This window comes from Heterodontus francisci, chromosome 9 (genome assembly GCF_036365525.1).
Source record: "Heterodontus francisci isolate sHetFra1 chromosome 9, sHetFra1.hap1, whole genome shotgun sequence".
Taxonomy (NCBI): domain Eukaryota; kingdom Metazoa; phylum Chordata; class Chondrichthyes; order Heterodontiformes; family Heterodontidae; genus Heterodontus; species Heterodontus francisci.
This window is the reverse complement of record NC_090379.1, coordinates 111011112-111031117: the sequence shown is the minus strand read 5'-3', so window position 1 is coordinate 111031117 and position 20006 is coordinate 111011112. Positions and strand designations below refer to the sequence as shown.

Below are 20006 nucleotides of genomic sequence, written 5' to 3'. Positions count from 1 at the left end.
GAAATAACAAAGCAGTTGGGGCCTTGGGCTTCATAAATAGAGGCATAGAGTACAAAAGCTCTGGATAGGCTACAGCTAGAGTATTGCATCCAGTTCTGGTCACCACACTTTAGAAAAAATGTGAGGGTCCTTGAGAGGGTGCAGAGAAGATTTACTAGAATGGTTCCAGGGATGGGAAAGTTTAGTTTCAAGGTTAAGTCGGAAAAGTTAGGGTTGTTCTCCCTGCAGCAAAGGTGATTGAGGGGAGATTTGATCGTATGTACTAAATTATGACAGGTTTAGATAAGGTAGACAAGGAAAAAACTGTTCTCATTAACTGATATTACAAGAACTAGGAGCCACAGCTTGAAGGTTTTGGGTAAGAGGTGCAGGGGGATGTTCGGACTGATTATTATCCCAATAATAACAACAATGAGAGTATAGAATTTGTGTCACCCCAAATCAAAATGGCAGTATTTTTCATCCATTTCTCTCATTCAATTTATGACTTTATATTTATTTACCCTTCAGAGAATTATTTATACAGAGAAATAATTAAACGTTTTGTAACTGGTTTGTGTCTGACTGAAACATTTTGGGAAGTGCAAAGTCTGTGGGGCAAAATTGCTACAGGGCATAATTTCTAGGGTTTGGAAAGTGTCTGATATGCAGCTGGGATTGAAGTCCTGATGAATAGATGCTTTGTAGCATTATCTAGGCAAAGCAAATACATTTTCCTCAATTCCTTCTAAGGACATTTGAATTCACTACAAAGGAAACAATGAACACCACAGAAGCAATTAACAAGCATTAAGGAAACGAAGTTCTCTTGCGCGGTCATATAGGCTGGCAGGGTCTCTACTAAGGATAACAAAAACACAATACATTGAATTTGCTATATATGATGGTCCTTCCTTACCTGGGATTCATTCTTCAATGTCACACAATCATGCCTGCAGCTTCACATTCACGATTTTGATAAGGTCCCACATGGGAGATTGGTTAAGAAGGTAAGAGCCCATGGGATGAACTCAGGGCTTGGATTAGTACCTGGGAGTATGATGTTATTGCTATTACTGAGACTTGGTTGAGGGAAGGGCACGATTGGCAACTAAATATCCCAGGATACCGATGCTTCAGGCGGGATAGAGAGGGAGGTAAAAGGGGTGGAGGAGTTGCATTACAGGTCAAAGAGGATATCACAGCTGTGCTGAAGGAAGGCACTATGGAGGACTCGAGCTGTGAGTTAATATGGGCAGAACTGAGAAATAGGAAGGGTGCGGTAACAATGTTGGGGCTGTACTACAGGCCTCCCAACAGCGAGCGTGAGATAGAGGTACAAATATGCAAACAGATTATGGAAAGATGTAGGAGCAACAGGGTGGTGGTGATAGGAGATTTTAATTTTCCCAACATTGACTGGGATTCACATAGTGTTAGAGGTCTAGATGGAGCAGAATGTGTAAGGAGCATCCAGGAGGGTTTTCTAGAGCAGTATGTAAATAGTCCAACTCGGGAAGGGGCCATACTGGACCTGGTGTTGGGGAATGAGCCCGGCCAGGTGGTTGAAGTTTCAGTAGGGGACTACTTTGGGAACAGTGATCACAATCTGTAAGTTTTAGAATACCCATGGACAAAGACGAGAATGGTCCTAAAGGAAGAGTGCTAAATTGGGGGAAGGCCAACTATACCAAAATTCGGCAGGAGCTGGGGAATGTAGATTGGGAGCAGCTGTTTGAAGCTAAATCCACATGTGATATGTGGGAGGCTTTTAAAGAGAGGTTGATCAGCGTGCAGGAGAGACATGTTCCTGTGAAAATGAATGATAGAAATGGCGAGATTAGGGAACCATGGATGACAGGTGAAATTGTGAAACTAGCTAAGAGGAAAAAGGAAGCATACATAAGGTCTAGGCGGCTGAAGAAAGACGAAGCTTTGAAAGAATATCGGGATTGTAGGCGCAATCTGAAACGAGGAATTAAGAGGGCTAAAAGGGGTCATGAAATATCTTTAGCAAACAGGGTTAAGGAAAATCCCAAAGCCTTTTATTCATATATAAGGAGCAAGAGGGTAACTAGAGAAAGGATTGGCCCACTCAAGGACAAAGGAGGAAAGTTATGCGTGGAGTCAGAGAAAATGGGTGAGATTCTAAATGAGTACTTTGCATCGGTATTCACCGAGGAGAGGGACATGACGGATGTTGAGGTTAGGGACAGATGTTTGATTACTCTAGGTCAAGTCGGCATAAGGAGGGAGGAAGTGTTGGGTATTCTAAAAGGCATTAAGGTGGACAAGTCCCCAGGTCCGGATGGGATCTATCCCAGGTTACTGAGGGAAGCGAGAGAGGAAATAGCTGGGGCCTTAACAGATATCTTTGCAACATCCATAAACACGGGTGAGGTCCCGGAGGACTGGAGAATTGCTAATGTTGTCCCCTTGTTTAAGAAGGGTAGCAGGGATAATCCAGGTAATTATAGACCGGTGAGCATGACGTCAGTGGTAGGGAAGCTGCTGGAGAAGATACTGAGGGATAGGATCGATTCCCATTTGGAAGAAAGTGGGCTTATCAGTGATAGGCAACATGGTTTTGTGCAGGGAAGGTCATGTCTTACCAACTTAATAGAATTCTTTGAGTAAGTGACAAAGTTGATTGATGAGGGAAGGGCTGTAGATGTCATATACATGGACTTCAGTAAGGCGTTTGATAAGGTTCCCCATGGTAGGCTGATGGAAAAAGTGAAGTCGCATGGGATCCAGGGTGTACTAGCTAGATGGATAAAGAACTGGCTGGGCAACAGGAGACAGAGAGTAGCAGTGGAAGGGAGTTTCTCAAAATGGGGACGTGTAACCAGTGGTGTTCCACAGGGATCCGTGCTGGGACCACTGTTGTTTGTGATATACATAAATGATTTGGAGGAAAGTATAGGTGGTCTGATTAGCAAGTTTGCAGACGACACTAAGATTGGTGGAGTAGCAGATAGTGAAGGGGACTGTCAGAGAATACAGCAGAATATAGATAGATTGGAGAGTTGGGCAGTGAAATGGCAGATGGAGTTCAATCAGGGCAAATGCGAGGTGATGCATTTTGGAAGATCCAATTCAAGAGTGAACTATACAGTAAATGGAAAAGTCCTGGGGAAAATTGATGTACAGAGAGATTTGGGTGTTCAGGTCCATTGTTCCCTGAACGTGGCAACGCAGGTCAATAGAGTGGTCAAGAAGGCATACGGCATGCTTTCCTTCATCGGATGGGGTATTGAGTACAAGAGTTGGCAGGTCATGTTACAGTTGTATAAGTCTTTGGTTCGGCCACATTTGGAGTACTGCGTGCAGTTCTGGTCGCCACATTACCAAAAGGATGTGAATGCTTTGGAGAGGGTGCAGAGGAGGTTCACCAGGATGTTGCCTGGTATGGAGGGCGCTAGCTATGAAGAGAGGTTGAGTAGATTAGGATTATTTTCATTAGAAAGATGGAGGTTGAGGGGGGACCTGATTGAGGTGTACAAAATCATGAGAGGTATAGACAGGTTGGATAGCAAGAAGCTTTTTCACAGAGTGGGGGATTCAATTACTAGGGGACACAAGTTCAAAGTGAAAGGGGAAAAGTTTAGGGGGGATATGCGTGGAAGGTTCTTTACGCAGAGGGTGGTGGGTGCCTGGAACGTGTTGCCAACGGAGGTGGTAGACGCGGGCACGATAGTGTCTTTTAAGATGTATCTAGACAGATACATGAATGGGCAGGAAGTAAAGTGATACAGACCCTTAGAAAATGGGCGACAGGTTTAGATAGAGGATCTGGATCGGCGTAGGCTTGGAGGGCCGAAGGGCCTGTTCCTGTGCTGTAATTTTGTTTGTTCTTTGTTCTTTGGATCCAGGGCAATTTGGCAAATTGGATCCAAAATTGGCTTAGTGGCAGGTAACAGAGGGTAATGGTCGAGAGTTTTTTTTTTGGAACATTTCAGCGCAGTACAAGCCCTTCGGCCCTCGATGTTGTGCCGACCTGTGAAACCATCTGACCTACACTATTCCATTTTCATCCATATGTCTATCCAATGACCACTTAAATGCCCTTAAAGTTGGCGAGTCTACTACTGCTGCAGGCAGGGCGTTCCACACCCCTACTACTCTCTGAGTAAAGAAACTACCTCTGACATCTGTCCTATATCTATCACCACTCAACTTAAAGCTATGTCCCCTCGTGTTTGCCATCACCATCCGAGGAAAAAGACTCTCACTATCCACCCTATCTAACCCTCTGATTATCTTATATGTCTCTATTAAGTCACCTCTCCTCCTCCTTCTCTCCAACGCAAACAACCTCAAGTCCCTCAGCCTTTCCTCGTAAGACCTTCCCTCCATACCAGGCAACATCCAAGTAAATCTCCTCTGCACCCTTTCCAAAGCTTCCACATCCTTACTATAATGCGGTGACCAGAACTGCACGCAATACTCCAGGTGCGGTCTCACCAGAGTTTTGTACAGCTGCAGCACGACCTCGTGGCTCCGAAACTCGATCCCCCTACTAATAAAAGCTAACACACCTTTTGCCTTCTTAACAGCCCTATTAACCTGGGTAGCAACCTTCAGGGATTCATGTACGTGGACACCAAGATCTCTCTGTTCATCTACACTACCAAGAATCTTCCCATTAGCCCAGTACTCTGCATTCCTGTTACTCCTTCCAAAGTGAATCACCTCGCACTTTTCCGCATTAAACTCCATTTGCCATCTCCCAGCCCAGCTCTGCAGCCTATCTATGTCCCTCTGTACCCTACAACATCCTTCGGCACTATCCACAACTCCACCGACCTTCGTGTCATCCGCAAATTTACGAACCCACCCTTCTACACCCTCTTCCAGGTCATTTATAAAAATGACAAACAGCAGTGGCCCCAAAACAGATCCTTGCGGTACACCACTAGTAACTAAACTCCAGGATGAACATTTGCCATCAACCACCACCCTCTGTCTTCTTTCAGCTAGCCAATTTCTGAACCAAAGCTCTAAATCACCTTCAATCCCATACTTCCGTATTTTCTGCAATAGCCTACCGTGGGGAACCTTATCAAACGCCTTACTGAAATCCATATACACCACATCCACTGCTTTACCCTCATCCACCTGTTTGGTCACCTTCTCGAAAAACTCAATAAGGTTTGTGAGGCATGACCTACCCGTCACAAAACCGTGCTGACTATCGCTAATGAACTTATTCTTTTCAAGATGATTATAAATCCTGTCTCTTATAACCTTTTCCAACATTTTACCCACAACCGAAGTAAGGCTCACAGGTCTATAATTACCAGGGCTGTCTCTACTCCCCTTCTTGAACAAGGGGACAACATTTGCTATCCTCCAGTCTTCCGGCACTATTCCTGTCGACAATGACGACATAAAGATCAAGGACAAAGGCTCTGCAATCTCCTCCCTAGCTTCCCAGAGAATCCTAGGATAAATCCCATCTGGCCCAGGGGACTTATCTATTTTCACACTTTCCAAAATTGCTAACACCTCCTCCTTGTGAACCTCAATCCCATTTAGCCTAGTAGCCTGAATCTCAGTATTCTCCTTGACAACATTTTCTTTCTCTACTGTAAATACTGATGCAAAATATTCATTTAACGCTTCCCCTATCTCCTCTGATTCCACACACAACTTCCCACTACTATCCTTGATTGGCCCTAATCTAACTCTAGTCATTCTTTTATTCCTGATATACCTATAGAAAGCCTTAGGGTTTTCCTTGATCCTATCCGCCAATGACTTCTCGTGTCCTCTCCTTGCTCTTCTTAGCTCTCCCTTTAGATCCTTCCTGGCTAGCTTGTAACTCTCAAGCGCCCTAACTGAGCCTTCACATCTCATCCTAACATAAGCCTTCTTCTTCCTCTTGACAAGCGCTTCAACTTCTTTAGTAAACCACGGCTCCCTCGCTCGACAACTTCCTCCCTGCCTCACAGGTACATACTTATCAAGGACACGCAGTAGCTGCTCCTTGAATAAGCTCCACATTTCGATTGTTCCCATCCCCTGCAGTTTCCTTCCCCATCCTACGCATCCTAAATCTTGCCTAATCGCATCATAATTTCCTTTCCCCCAGCTATAATTTTTGCCCTGCGGTATATACCTGTCCCTGCCCATCGCTAAGGTAAACCTAACCGAATTGTGATCACTATCACCAAAGTGCTCACCTACATCTAAATCTAACACCTGGCCGGGTTCATTACCCAGTACCAAATCCAATGTGGCATCGCCCCTGGTTGGCCTGTCTACATACTGTGTCAGAAAACACTCCTGCACACACTGGACAAAAACTGACCCATCTAAAGTACTCGAACTATAGTATTTCCAGTCGAGATTTGGAAAGTTAAAGTCCCCCATAACAACTACCCTGTTACTCTCGCCCCTGTCGAGAATCATCTTCGCTATCCTTTCCTCTACATCTCTGGAACTATTCGGAGGTCTATAAAAGACTCCCAACAGGGTGACCTCACCTCTCCTATTTCTAACCTCGGCCCATACTACCTCAGTTGTTTTTGCGAGTAGAAGCCTGTGACCAGTGGTGTACCATAGGGATCGGTGCTGGGACCCTTGCTGTTTGTAGTGTATATTAATGATTTAGGAGGTATGATAAGTAAGTTCGCAGATGACACGAAAATTGGTGGTGTCGTAAATAGTGAGGAGGAAAGTTTTAGATTACAGGATGATATAGATGGGCTGATAAGGTGGGAAGAGCTGTGGCAAACGGAATTTAAACCTGAGAAGTGTGAGGTGATGCATTTCGGGTGGACTAACAAGGCAAGGGAATATACAATGGATGGTAGTACCCTAGGAAGAACAGAAGGTCAGAGGGACCTTGGTGTACTTATCCATAGATCACTGAAGGCAGCAGCACAGGTAGATAAGGTGGTTAGGAAGGCATATGGGATACTTGCCTATATTAGCTGAGACATAGAATATAAGAGCAGGGAGGTTATGATGTAGCTGTATAAAACGCTAGTCAGGCCACAGCTGGAATACTGTGTACAGTTCTGGGCACCACACTATAGGAAGGATGTGATTGCACTGGAGAGGGTGCAGAGGAGATTCACCAGGATGTTGCCTGGGCTGGAGCATTTCAGCTATGAAGAGAGACTGAAAAGGCTAGGGTTGTTTTCCTTAGAACAGAGAAGGATGAGGGGGGAGGGGGGCGGGCGGACATGATTGAGGTATACAAAATCATGAGGGACATTGATAGGTGAGATATGAAGAGACTTTTTCCCTTAGTGGAGGGGTCAATAACCAGGGGGCATATATTTAAGGTAAGGGGCAGAAGGTTTAGAGCCGATTTGAGGAAAAACATTTTCACCCAGAGGGTGGTTGGAATCTGGAATACACTGCCTGTAGGGGTTGGAGAGGCAGGAATTTTCACAACATTTAATAAGTATTTAGATGAACACTTGAAATGCCATAGCATACAAGGCTACGGGCCAAGTGCTGGAAAATGGGACTACAATAGTTAGATTCTTAATGGCTGGCACAGACACGATGGGCTGAAGGGCCTGTTTCTGTGCTGTATAACTCTATGACTCTATGACATTCCTACCACTAGTGGAATTTCATGCCCTCGAAAAGCTGCAGGCCCCGTGAATTCACTACGAAATACATTTTCTTTCTTCTTCTTTTCCCTGGGCTTCGTGAACCTGATATTTGAGCCGATGAGACTTCTATATGCAAAACAAATATATTTTCCCGCAATTCTTTCTAAGGATATTAAGGCTCACCAATAGATTCAAAAATTTGGAAACAGCAAGTCGTAAAATCTATCCATCCCATCTTCCAGCAGTAGAACGACATAGCCACGCAGGGTCCTACTGTCTAACAGGGCGTCAAGCTTGAATTCTGCACCAACGCTTCTCTGCTGCGTGTCCTGTGCACACTGCCACTGCAGTTCTTTATTTTGACTTTCGGTGTCTCAAACATGAGCAATTATGATCTTTCCCAGTGTCACTGCAGACTACAAAAAAGTAATGACACAGGAGGCATGCTTCATTTCAGTCGAACGTCTACTGCATTACAATTATCTATCATTTTTGTTACTTCTTCAAAGAATTCAAATGACAGAATCAACGTTTATGCCAGGCACTTGTGTAATGGGGAGGATGAGAACATAATACCAGAAAATTAATTGATATATTGTCTGTCATTTTACGAGCATTCAGCAAGCATTTTACACCACCCCAACAAACCGAATGGCGGCGATGGTGGGGCGGGTTGGCGTAAAATGGAGCGGGAGGCTCTGCCGACACGCTCCCGCCTCCATTACCAGGGCGGGCCAGAGAAGACGGCCCGCCCGCCCCAAGCCAATACAGGCCCTTACGTGGCCACTTAACGCGTCCTGCAGCGGGGAAAAGCCACCTGGGAAAAGCAGGCTCCGCCGGGGGCCTTGTTCATTGGGCACAGGGGTGCTCGATGGAGGGCCGCCCCCTGCCCCAACATGTCCCCTTCCCCCCAAGCGTCCACCCTTGCCTCGCCGGGGCCCGATCCCTTACCCAAGGCGAGGCAAACAAAACCTACCGGTCTTCCCGGCTCCGTCTTCGGCTGGGCTGCAGTCCCAGCAGTGAACACCGCTCCCGGTGGCGCTGCTGGGACTGAGAGCTGCAGGCCCGCTGATTGGCCGGCAGCTCAATGAGGTGGGACTTCCTCCCTCAAGCGGGTGGAAGTCCCGCCTCGGAACGGTTAAAATCTGGGAACCTGTAAAATGAGGGTTAGATCCCCAGGTGAGTCGGAAGCATGTTCCCGTCGGTCTCTCCTTTATTATTTTGATATGTCACGGTCTCTTTGAACATTCCTATTCAATTTCCTCTGCTTGCAAGTTATACCCTCATTCCTTCACTCATTCCCCTCTGCTTCTTTTTTCTATCTCCGCTGTATTTTGGGAATTGGGTTACTTCCCCCAACACCTATCCCCCTCCATTTTCAAGGCTACTTGATTGTCAATCAAATAAATTCGACTCGGTACCACAGTGCTATCTGGAGTGTGAAGACATCCAATAGATTAAGGTTCACTTGGGCATGTAGTTGTGTCAGCGATTTAAACAACATTGCCCATTGTTGCGATGAATGGCCAATATTTGATTCATGCAGAATATGGTGGCTTACTTTGGCAGTTATCTCCATGTTAGACTGAATAGTGCTTTCATGTGTTTTGTTATAAGCCTTCTGCTATTCTGCCATATAAAACAATATTGTGCTGCGTTTCGGAGAGTTTATAAACCATTTTTCCTTATCAGAGATAAAAGCTTGGAGTGGGCCTGAAACTGATAGAAATCCGCATCCGGGACTGGAGGATATCTGCTTGGAGATTGCAGAGAGTAAGTTCGAAATCAGGATGAGCAGCACCATGGATAGCAATCCCTCCTTGGAGTTGGAGGAGAAGAATTATGAATTTAGTGGACACCCTTTGAAGATCACTATGTTTAAAGGAGCTTATCTTGGTGTTTCTGCTTTTGTCTGGGAACCTGTAAGTATAGTAGCCTATTGCAAATGAACTGTTTGGATTTAAAAGTAAACTCGCTACTTATTTTGCAATGTATTTACTGGATACATTGGTAGGGATGCACAAAATACTTTCAGGCCATTGAGCCCAACTGGTCCATGCCTGTGTGGATCATCCACTCGGCACTTCTGGCTGCAGATGTTTACAAATGGGTCAGCCCTGTCTTTTGCACAGACATGCTGGGCTCCGCCATCACTGAGGATGGAGATGTTTGTGGAATCTCCTCCTCTGGTCAGTTGTTTATTATCCACCATCATTCATGACTGGATGTGGCAGAACTGCAGAGCTTTGATCTGATTTGTTGTTTGTGGGATCACTTAGCTCTGTCTATCACATGCTGTGTCTGCTGTTTAGCATGCATGTTGTCCTGTGCTCGCCAGGTTAGCACTTCAGTTTTAGATATGCCTGCTGTTGCACCTGGCATGCACTCCTTATTGAAGCAGGGTTAGTCCCCTGGCTTGATGGTCATAGTAGAGTTAGGGATCTACTGGGCTATGAGGTTACAGATTGCGGCTGATGCTGCTGATCCTGATGGCACACAGCGCTTCTTAAATGCCCAGTTTTGAGCTGTTAGATCTGTTCTGGGTCTATCCTATTTAGCACATTTCTCCACACAACACAACGCATGGACAGTGTCCTCAATGTGAAGATGGGACTTCGACTCTACAAGGACTGTGTGATGCTTACTCCTATCAATACTTTCATGGACAGAGGCATCTGTGACAGTTAGATTGGTGAGAACAAGGTCAAGTAGATTTTTCCCTCTTGTTGGTTCTCTCAGCACCTGCTGCAGGCCCAATCTGGCAGATGTTTCCTTGTCTTTAAGAGACTCTTTGTGGTGAAGAGAAGCTGATGGTTATTTTGCATTTCAGGATGGTGTATAAGTGATTAGCAGTTTTAATAAAGGAGAAGCAGAACTGGCAATGGGTGTTTAAACCAGCCATAGGCATGCAAATTTCCATTCCTTGGACTTAAGGGAGCAGAGATAAGGGGTCTACCAGGACGGACAACAATGGTGAGAACATGTAATGCTTTTAATGGGGACAAGTACATCAAAGGTGGAGGGAAAGTGTGATTTAGCAGATTTTGCTAGAAAAATGTCATGATGAAGGAAGGCCAAAAGCCAGAGAGTTGTGAATCTGAAAGTGAAGTGTGAAGTTATTTTAGGAATAGTATTTTTTAACAAGTATATTTTTACAGTAACGCTGTGCACTATGTTTTCTGAAGAATTTCCACATCTCTGGTCAACACTGAGGTGGAAGAATTGCAATCTGGAAGGCTGAAAATGCGAGCGCTTTACTTGCACTGAGATAAAGACTTGCAGGTTGATAGGTAAATTGGCCATTATAAATTGCCCCTAGTGTAGGTAGGAGAATGGTGGGGATGTAGTAGAGAATATGGGGCTAATGTAGGATTAGTATAAATGGGTGGTTGTTGGTCGGCACAGACTCGGTGGGCCGAAGGGCCTGTTTCAGTGCTGTATCTCTAAATAAAAAATAAATAAATAACATTTGCAGGTGTAGGGATGACACAGAATTGGCGCAAAACAATATTGGAAACAAAATCTTGAATGTCGATAGCGCCTGTTTCGATCTCGAGATGTTCCTAATTGCTTTAAGACGAATGAAATATCTTGAAATATAATCAGTATTGCAATTTAGGGGAACAATTGATAAACTGTATTGTCCCCAAAACAGCAATAATATACATGACCAGGTATTGTGTTGCAGTGACTTTGGATCAGGGTTAAATGTTGTCCCGAATTAAACAACTGTCGGCGATCTTTAACGCCAACCCAAGAAGGCAGAACTGGGAGGCCTTTCCTGGGTTTTACTTCGAAGCCCCTGCCCACTCCCCGCCTCCAAAACCGAGATGGAGATTGCGACCAGCGTACAGGACTTTGTCAAGGCTGTTCTGAGTTGTCCACACGAAGGCTCCTGAGTGGCCTTTTAACGACGGATGCATCACAGCCCTCTTGGCACATTGTTCACGTGCTCTTTGACAATCTTGTAAATCGAATAGTATTAATTTGTGTGTGCTTTTGTTTCAGGGACTTGTCCTTTGTCGGTACTTTGAAAGTGAGAAAATGAATTTTACTGGGAAGAAGGTGCTTGAACTGGGGTCTGGCACTGGGATTGTTGGGATTTTAGCGGTGCTGCTGGGTAAGTTGACTCATCCTGTCGTTTTGAATTGAGAGACAAATATAAAATTGATAATTTTACGGTATTAATACGCCCTTTTGTATAAGAGAAGAGCCGGTATTTTCTTGACAATTATATGTTTGATGACACCTCCAAACATACGTCCGCCTAAAAAGTTATATTGTCTGTGAGGCGTCCCCTCTGTGAAAGAACCTACGCTCACAGTATATATACGCCCAGTTATAATTTACAGAACTTACTCCTGTGGCTACTATTCATTATGCAGGGCCCTATAACAGAGACCTGGCTTAAAAATAAGCAGGAATGGGAAATGGACAATCTGGCTAAAAAGGAAGAGTAAGGGAAGGAAATAAGAAATATGGAGCAGTGGCAATATTCATCAGGGATACAATTAAAGTCCTACAGAGGGATGATACTCTGGAGGTTTTAAAGACTGAATATATTTGGTTAGACTTAAGGAACAAAAACGGTGCGGCTACATCTTTGAGTGTTTACAGTACTCCACCAAACAGCGAGAAGCATGCAGATAGATCAGTAAATCTGTAGACAAATTTCAGAGAAATGTAACAATAATAGGACAGTAATTTTATGGGACTTCAATTACCCTGATATAGACTGAGGGAAACGAGGAAAAGGGCAAGGAGGGCGAAGAGTGCTTAAAATGCGCACAAGGAAAGCTGTCTTATCCGACATGTTTCTAGCCCAACCAAGAAGGAAGCAGTGCTGGATCTAATTCTGAAGAATAAAGCAGGCAAGTGTAGTGTCTTTCAGTTTGAGAACATCTGGGTAACAGTTATCAAAATATAAATAGTTTCAAAGCAGCTGTGGAAAAAGACAAAGAACAAAAGTCAAAGTACCCAAATGGTAGAGAGCTCAGTTTCAGTGATTGAAGAAGGGATCCAGCACAGGTCGAAATGAAGCAAAGATTGGCCAGGATATGGGTAAATAAACTATGACTAGCTTTTGAAGACGGAGATAGATCGGGTGCAATCCAATAACTTCCCTTAAAGAGGGTGAAATAAAACAGAAAATAGTTTATAAAAAATAGCAGGCACGGAATGCAACTGAAAACCAAGCAGAATATGGAGAGCACGAGGGAATTTGGGAAAAAAATAAGATGGACAAAGAGAGGGCATGAGAAAAGATTAGCACGTAATATAAAAGAGAACCCCAAAATCTTTTATAAACATATAAAAAGTAAAAGGATAGTAAAATGAGTGGTGCGGCTGATTCGGAAATCATCTTGTGGAGGCAGAGGAAATGTCTGAGGTACTGAATGAATACAAAAGAGGATGAAGTTAATATTGCAGTAGAGGAGGAAGTAGAGATATCAGGTAGGGTTAAAAATAGAAAGGAGGTGTTAAGTAGGTTTTTTACAGATCATTGTTAACAAGTGACCAGGTGCAGATGCGATACATCCTAGGCTGCTGAGGGAAGCAAGGGTGGAAATAACAAAAGTTCTGACCACATTCTTTCAATTCTCCGTGGATATGGGAGTGGTGCCAGACGATTCACCATTACAAATGTTACACCCATGTTCAAGAAAGGGGAGAGCGCTAAACCTTGCAACATCAAATCAGCTAATCTAACGTCTGTGCTGAGAAAACTACGAGAAGTCCTGATCAAGCACAAAGTTAATTCTCACCTGGGTAAAGGTGAATTAATAAAGGACAGCCAACACGAATTCGTTAAAGGCAAACCATGTCTGACTAACCTGATTGAATTCTTTGATGAAGAAACAAACCTCTAAAGGTGGTAGGGCAAGATGTACGATGGTTAAGAAAGCATATAGTTGGCTCTGTATAAATGGAGGCAATGGACATAAATACAAGGAAGCCATGCTAAACCGTTACAAATCATTGGTTAGGCCTAACTGAAGTATTGTCTACAATTATGGGCATCACTTTTCTGGAAGGATGTCATGGAGAGTGTATAGAGTGTTTGACAGGATGATACCAGGAGCAGGCGACTTCAGTTATGTGGAGGGATTAGAGAAGCTGAGGCCATTCTCCTTAGAGCAGAGAAGGTTAAAGGGAGACCTAATAGAGATATTCAAATTTTTAAGAGCGTTTTGATAGAGCAAATAGGGTGAAAACTGTTTCATGTTGCTGTTGGGTCAGTAACCTGAGGTCATAGGTTGAAAATAATTGGAAAATGAATTAAAGGGTAAATGAGGAGACATGTTATCACACTGAGTTAAGATCTGTAATGCAGTCCTCGAAGAAGTGGTGGAAGCAGATTCCATAGGAACTTTCAAAAGGCAATTGGATGTGTACTTGAAGAGGACTAGTTGTCAGGGTTATGAGGAAAAAGATGGGATGTGGGACTAATTTGAATAGTTCTTTCAAAGACCCTGTACAGGTACAATGGGTGAAATGGCCTCATTCTGTGCTGTAAGATTCTATGATTCTATTCTATGTCATTATAGTTAATATTCGCAGTTCTTCCTCATCATTACTACTCCTAGCCCTTACCTCTATTATTAGTAGTCAATGTATTTACTCCAATGGGTACTGTTGATTGGGTGTAACTGTAGTTACTATTCATCATTCAAACCCCTGAAGTTACTATTTATAATGAATTGTCCAACAATTATTATTCATGGCGAATATCTTTGTAAGTATCATTGCTTATGCACATTCCTTTGGTTAATGGTCAGAGTGATTACCCTTCTATATAGTACTGCTAGGCTCCACCTTAAATAGTTCCTATTGATAGTGCATTTTCCTATGGTTACTGATCACTGTACTTAACCCTCCCGTAACTATTCATGGTCCGCACCTCTATTTTTCTGGGTTCATGTCCCACTCAGGACTTGAGTGCAAAACTCACGGCTAATACTCCAGAGTAGTAGTGAGGGAGTGCTGCGCTGTCCGAGGTGCTGCCTTTCAAATAAGACATTAAACTGAGGCCCCACCTGTCCTCTCAGGTAGTTGTTAACAGCTATTCTGAAGAAGAACAGAACGTTATCCCTAGTGTCCTAGCCAACATATATCCCTCAATCAACATGACGAAAACAGATTATCTGGTCATTATCACAATTCTGTTTGTGGGAGTTTGCTGTGCGCAAATTGGCTGCTGCGTTTTCCACATTAGAGCAGTGACTACAGTTCAAAAAGTACTTCATTGGATGTAAAGCGCTTTGAGAGGTCCGGTGGTCGCGAGAGACTCTATATAAAAGTAAGTCTTTATTTTTTTTTCTTTTAACATGCTTGACGTCAGTTTTTCCAATACAAACTTTTAATGTCCCTGCATAATTCGTTTAAACTATCCTATCGCCAGCTACCTGAAGGCTCTGAGGGTCCATCCAATGAGTAACTGGGCCAGATGAACAAGAAAAGCTGATTTTAGGCGGGGACATAGTCTTAACAATTGACACTGGTGGGGCACTGTGGTTGTCGGTGATCGGCGATGGTGCAAACGTTAGAGTGGTGATGTTGGGGCCGTTACCATTGGCGTTCTACATCTTTGCTTGGCTATTTAGTTTATTCTTTAAGATCAACCGGGTTGAGCCGGCCTGCAATGGCAGACTGCTGAACTCAAATATTATGACACACTCTGCAAATTACCCACAGATCTTATTTCCACGTAATCAGGTGCTGAAGAAAATCCATAGTAAAGTAGAGCGAACGTTTGTTTGCTCAACACAGTAATACCTGAATGAAAAGGAAACAGACAAGTACATTAGAGATGGATTGATGCCTCCTATCAAGTTTGTAAATGGAATGTGATTTTGGAAAGATCCGATCTGACTTGATCTCTCTCTGAAACCTACATTGCAGCTAACGCATGTGGAGCAGGTGCATTTGGGTGTTCTCAATTTATGGAATCCAGTTCAGGACATGTGCTAGGTACTTTGTGGGCTGCTTCGGCCCAGTTCCTTGACTCAAGGCCACTCGACGCCCAATAGCCAAGAGAGTTACAATTTCTTTGGAGAATTCTCCTTTTCTTGTAATTGCATGAGAAAAATGCATTATACAGCGTGTGCTGCGGGGAAAACATTGGATAACTATGTTTTGTTATTTTTTTGTGCCAGGTGGAAATGTCACCTTAACAGACAGACCGTGCGTTTTGAAGCAAATAGAACACAACGTCGCTGCGAACATTCCAGTCATCTCCAGACACCGTTCAGAAATCCGTGCCCTTGCTTGGGGTGACGATCAGAATAACTTTCCATCCGACTTTGATTTCATTCTGGGATCGGACATTGTGTACAACCCATCACAATTTCAAAATCTTTTCCAGACACTGTTGCATCTCTGCAGCGAAAAAACTACAGTTTACATGTCTTCCAATGTGGCTGCCAGAGAGGGGTGCGTCAATTTTCACGAGGACATCCTGCCAAAGCAGTTTAACAGCAAGGTCATTCATACAAGCCGAAATAATTATATTTACAAAATGACGAAAAAAGACCCACGTCACGAGCACTAGTTTCAGAGACAGAGACGGAAAGACAGATTTGTCTCTTAGAGCCATTGAGTCACTTACAGAAGCAGACCATTCGACCCATCGAGTACATGCCGCTCTCCACGGAGCTATCCAATCACTCCCACTTCCCCGCTCGACCCTCGTCGCCCTGCAAGTCTATTTCCCTCAGGTGGCCATCCAACCTCTTGAAGTCAAAAGCGCAAACTTGAATTTCATTCGGGTGGCAATTTATTTCTTATCAATAGTGTAAAGAATATCTTTACCCTCTAAAATTTATTCACTTCTGTGCATTGACGGAGACAGTAGGTTTCATACTGCTTCCATTGACCGATATAAAACTTTTTTCAATTCCATTTTCCTCTACGGATGCAACCAACAGTCATCACCCCAATCTTCGATGTCTCCACCTCACTCCTCCACATATCGCCAGTCTTACCTTTACTCTTCCCATTCGCCATAAATGGACTCTCTCATTTCCTCCATCGTGAAATCAGTTCACAGGTGCCAAGACTTCAGGAACCCATAACAGCCCTCGTGTCTGTAATTCCATTTCTGTAGTCTAAAATAGGGACCAATAACTGTTGAATTCCCAGAATTATAAACGATAAGCTAGATTGTATTGCTTTCCTCGCTTGAATTTATGGAAATTTGAATGCCCTGAATTAAGGTACAACTGAAAAGCCTTTAATAAAGCTTCTCAAGTTAATCTGCTAACGATGCATGTAACAAACTGAAATCCACATTATCTTTCGAATAGTGCTATTCAGTGAGCCTGCACTTGGTGCTTTTTCTTTTCATTGCCTCAGCTGAAACCTGGTGAAACCCGAGGTACTGGGTTTAACTCTACAAAGGAGAATTTTCTGTATTTTTCTTTGAAATGACCTATGTTAGGATTATATTTTTGTGGACCTGCTGATTTCTATCCATTGTACGAGTGTCACTATCTCCAGTATAAACATTTTCCAATGACTGGAATTTTTGTTTCATTGAGAGAAGTTAATCACAACGCAGGTAGGCATCATGTGTTAACAGTGAAAATGTTTAGACTAACACAGCCCAATTCAGTTGTGCATCCGATGTTGGGAATATCCGCATAGCTCTGGTATGCTGTGTATTCATGTCGTCTATAAATGTCAATTGTACTAAAAGTAATAAAGCTTGAACATGTTCCAGTACTTGAATGGAACTGGTAATGCGGACTTAAAATAACAGCTTTATTTTAGTTTTACAAAAATCACATAACTTCAAATCGTAACAAAGAATGTGCAGTAATCATAAAGCAAGTTTTACAACTTAAATTTTAATTTTGCACAGTATGGATCAATTTTTGCTTGTCCGTAATACTGAACCGACTCAGAATCACGACAAAGAATATAATGAGTTCAAGAATATTCTTACTTAAGATATCAAAATAAATCTCACCATGCATACAATTATTGAAAACATTGCAGATTAATGCAGTAGTGTGAGTTCTGCAAAACCTTGTCAGAACTTGGTTACCAATGGCACTTTATGGGCAGTTGAAGGGCGTGTTATACTATCAGCAGCAAACTGTGCATTTCAGTAGTCGTAATTTTGTCACATCGCAACCTATAAACACACTTGATATACAAGTAACTAGGTCACTAATGTGATACATAAGGGAGTGTTACCACCTAATGGTGCTGCAAGTCATCGGCCTATTTATTTAATCCAAGTTATTGTGTCTAGCCAACAATTGAAACGCCCACATACAGCTGTCAATATTACTGTGCTCATTCGAGTTAGATGTCAGATTTGATTCAATGAAATGCTGGGTCCTGTGTCCCGTAGTCAAATTTGACAGACTCTGCCAATGCTCATTCCTATGCCCGTTAAAGGACATTGCAATATTATTTCACCTTACATTCTGTTCCACACAACTGCAGTCTCTTTTTGTCATTGACCTCATGCTGGTAGTCCTCTTAACAGCCTCGTACTTCATACTTCACCCTTTAACTTCACTGGACTCCAAGTTGCATCATTCCCTCTCAGCTTCCCATTAGCTTTGTTCTTCTTTCTACACACATCACTGAAGCTCTAGTAGAATTTTATGCTGAAAATCTCTTCATTTTCTTTTTGACAACTAACCTTTGTACCTCAAGTACAGATTTTTATATTGGACATATTTAAAATATCACTGTTAATACTTATTTCACTTTTATATTTTAAAATTGCTGTATCGTCTTCATCACCAATGTAAATCAGAATCCCATCATCACCACCAGTTGTTACATGTTTTGGGTATAATGCTTTCCTGTTCGAGCGTCTTTTGTCCAGGAGTGTGCCCATCATGATTGATGCATAATTATTCAATAGCACAACCCAAAAGTGTAATAATTCACCCCTTCCGATCTGAGCTCAATGTTTTGATTTTCATTCCATCCATGTACCTCTCCAATACTTCAGTAGGTGGACAAAGAAACTCTTTAGTGAGGCAAGGCATGATGTAAATCGTTAATCTGCTTTATTTTACAGACAACAAGCCAACATACACAACATAGTATTAGTTACGGTGACCAAGTAACTACTGGGTTGTTGTAAAGACCCATCTTACTCATTAATGCCCTTTGGGGAAGAAAATCTGATGCCACTATCCTATATGTGATTCCAGACCCACAGCAATTTGGTTGACTTTCAGCCGTGTTCTGAAGTGGCCTGGCAGGCCATTCAGTGATAGGCAATAAATTAGCGGCCTTGCCTGCGAATGTCAGATCTCATAACTTTATAAAAAACTTTATTACTTCTCTTTATATTCCTTAATTTGCGTTTGTAATTTCTGTTTGCTTTCCTGATAGATGTTTTAACTTCCCTCATAAGTTCATCAAATTCCCTTTTTTCTCCTTTAGTATTTAATTACATATTATATGTGTTTTGCTGGGGATTTAGTAGTCTGTTTAGTGGTTTGTTCATTCACGGAACCCATAATTAGCTTATTTATTTTCCCAGCTTTTAGTGAAATACGTTGCTGTTGAAATCTATTGATTACCACCTTAAAAGGTTTCCATTATTTTCTGTCTCTTTGTTTTTGAAGATTTTCTAGCAATTTGTCTTTTCTAGTTCCACTCTCACGTCCTCATAAGTTACTTTTTGCCATTAATTGCCTTAATTTTGTTCTACACATATCACTTGCGATTCTAATATTGAAGCTAACCATGTTGTGATCACTGCTATTAAGATGTTCTCCTACTCGTACTTCTACTATCTGTTCTGCTTCATTACCCATTACAAGTTCCAGCATTCATTTTCTTTTCTTGATGGACTTGTTCCATAGTGAATCGGAAAGGAATCATCTACACACTGTAAAAACTGGCTTTTCACTTCCCCTTTAGCAATTTCCCTGCAAGATTACTTTGAGGTAGTTGAAATCTCCCATGATCATTATGCTAGGCCAGTTACTTACCTCGTAGATTTGCATAGCTATTTCTTCCTCCAATTCCCTGTCACTATTTGTTGGTCTATAGTTTACCCCTATTAGGGTGATGGATCCTTTCTTACTTTTTTAACTCAAACCATGTGGATTCTGCATCCCTGTTACTGCTAGTTACATCCTTATCAGATCCAGATTCTTTCTACAAATTATTCCCTCCAGTTATTCATTTTGTTTTCAATAGTATATACATTGCTGCACCAACAGTTTGAATTGGTTTATGTATTTTCTTCTCTTTTTGTTTTCATCAGTTTGTTTTAACCTTCAGGCGCTAAAACTTTACTCCATCACAGGCCATTTAAGTTACCCTGATTCCTTCCTTTAGGTTTTCTAATACACTGTTTTCCTGATCCTTTTATTTCTTTCAAGACTTATTTATATCTTTAGATATTCATTCTGCTAGGAGTTTGGCCCAGCCTTCTTAAGGTGCAGCCCGTCCCAGTGGCACAGATTC

General features: G+C 42.6%; 1 protein-coding gene across 1 annotated transcript; it reads left to right on the top strand.

Moving 5' to 3' along the window:
• The first annotated feature begins 9346 nt into the window (after window positions 1-9346).
• Window positions 9347-16107, top strand: LOC137373395 (EEF1A lysine methyltransferase 3-like). Its single transcript, XM_068038212.1, has 3 exons — window positions 9347-9478; window positions 11565-11676; window positions 15713-16107. The coding sequence occupies exons 1-3, from the start codon at window positions 9347-9349 to the stop codon at window positions 16105-16107; spliced, it is 639 nt and encodes a 212-aa protein (XP_067894313.1).
• Window positions 16108-20006: the final 3899 nt, after the last annotated feature.

Coding starts and splice junctions, on each gene's coding strand:
- LOC137373395 (XM_068038212.1), top strand. CDS start 9,347: ATGAGCAGCACCATGGATAGCAATCCCTCCTTGGAGTTGGAGGAGAAG. Junction 9,479..11,564: donor CTGCTTTTGTCTGGGAACCT/GTAAGTATAGTA, acceptor CTTTTGTTTCAG/GGACTTGTCCTTTGTCGGTA. Junction 11,677..15,712: donor GATTTTAGCGGTGCTGCTGG/GTAAGTTGACTC, acceptor TTTTTGTGCCAG/GTGGAAATGTCACCTTAACA.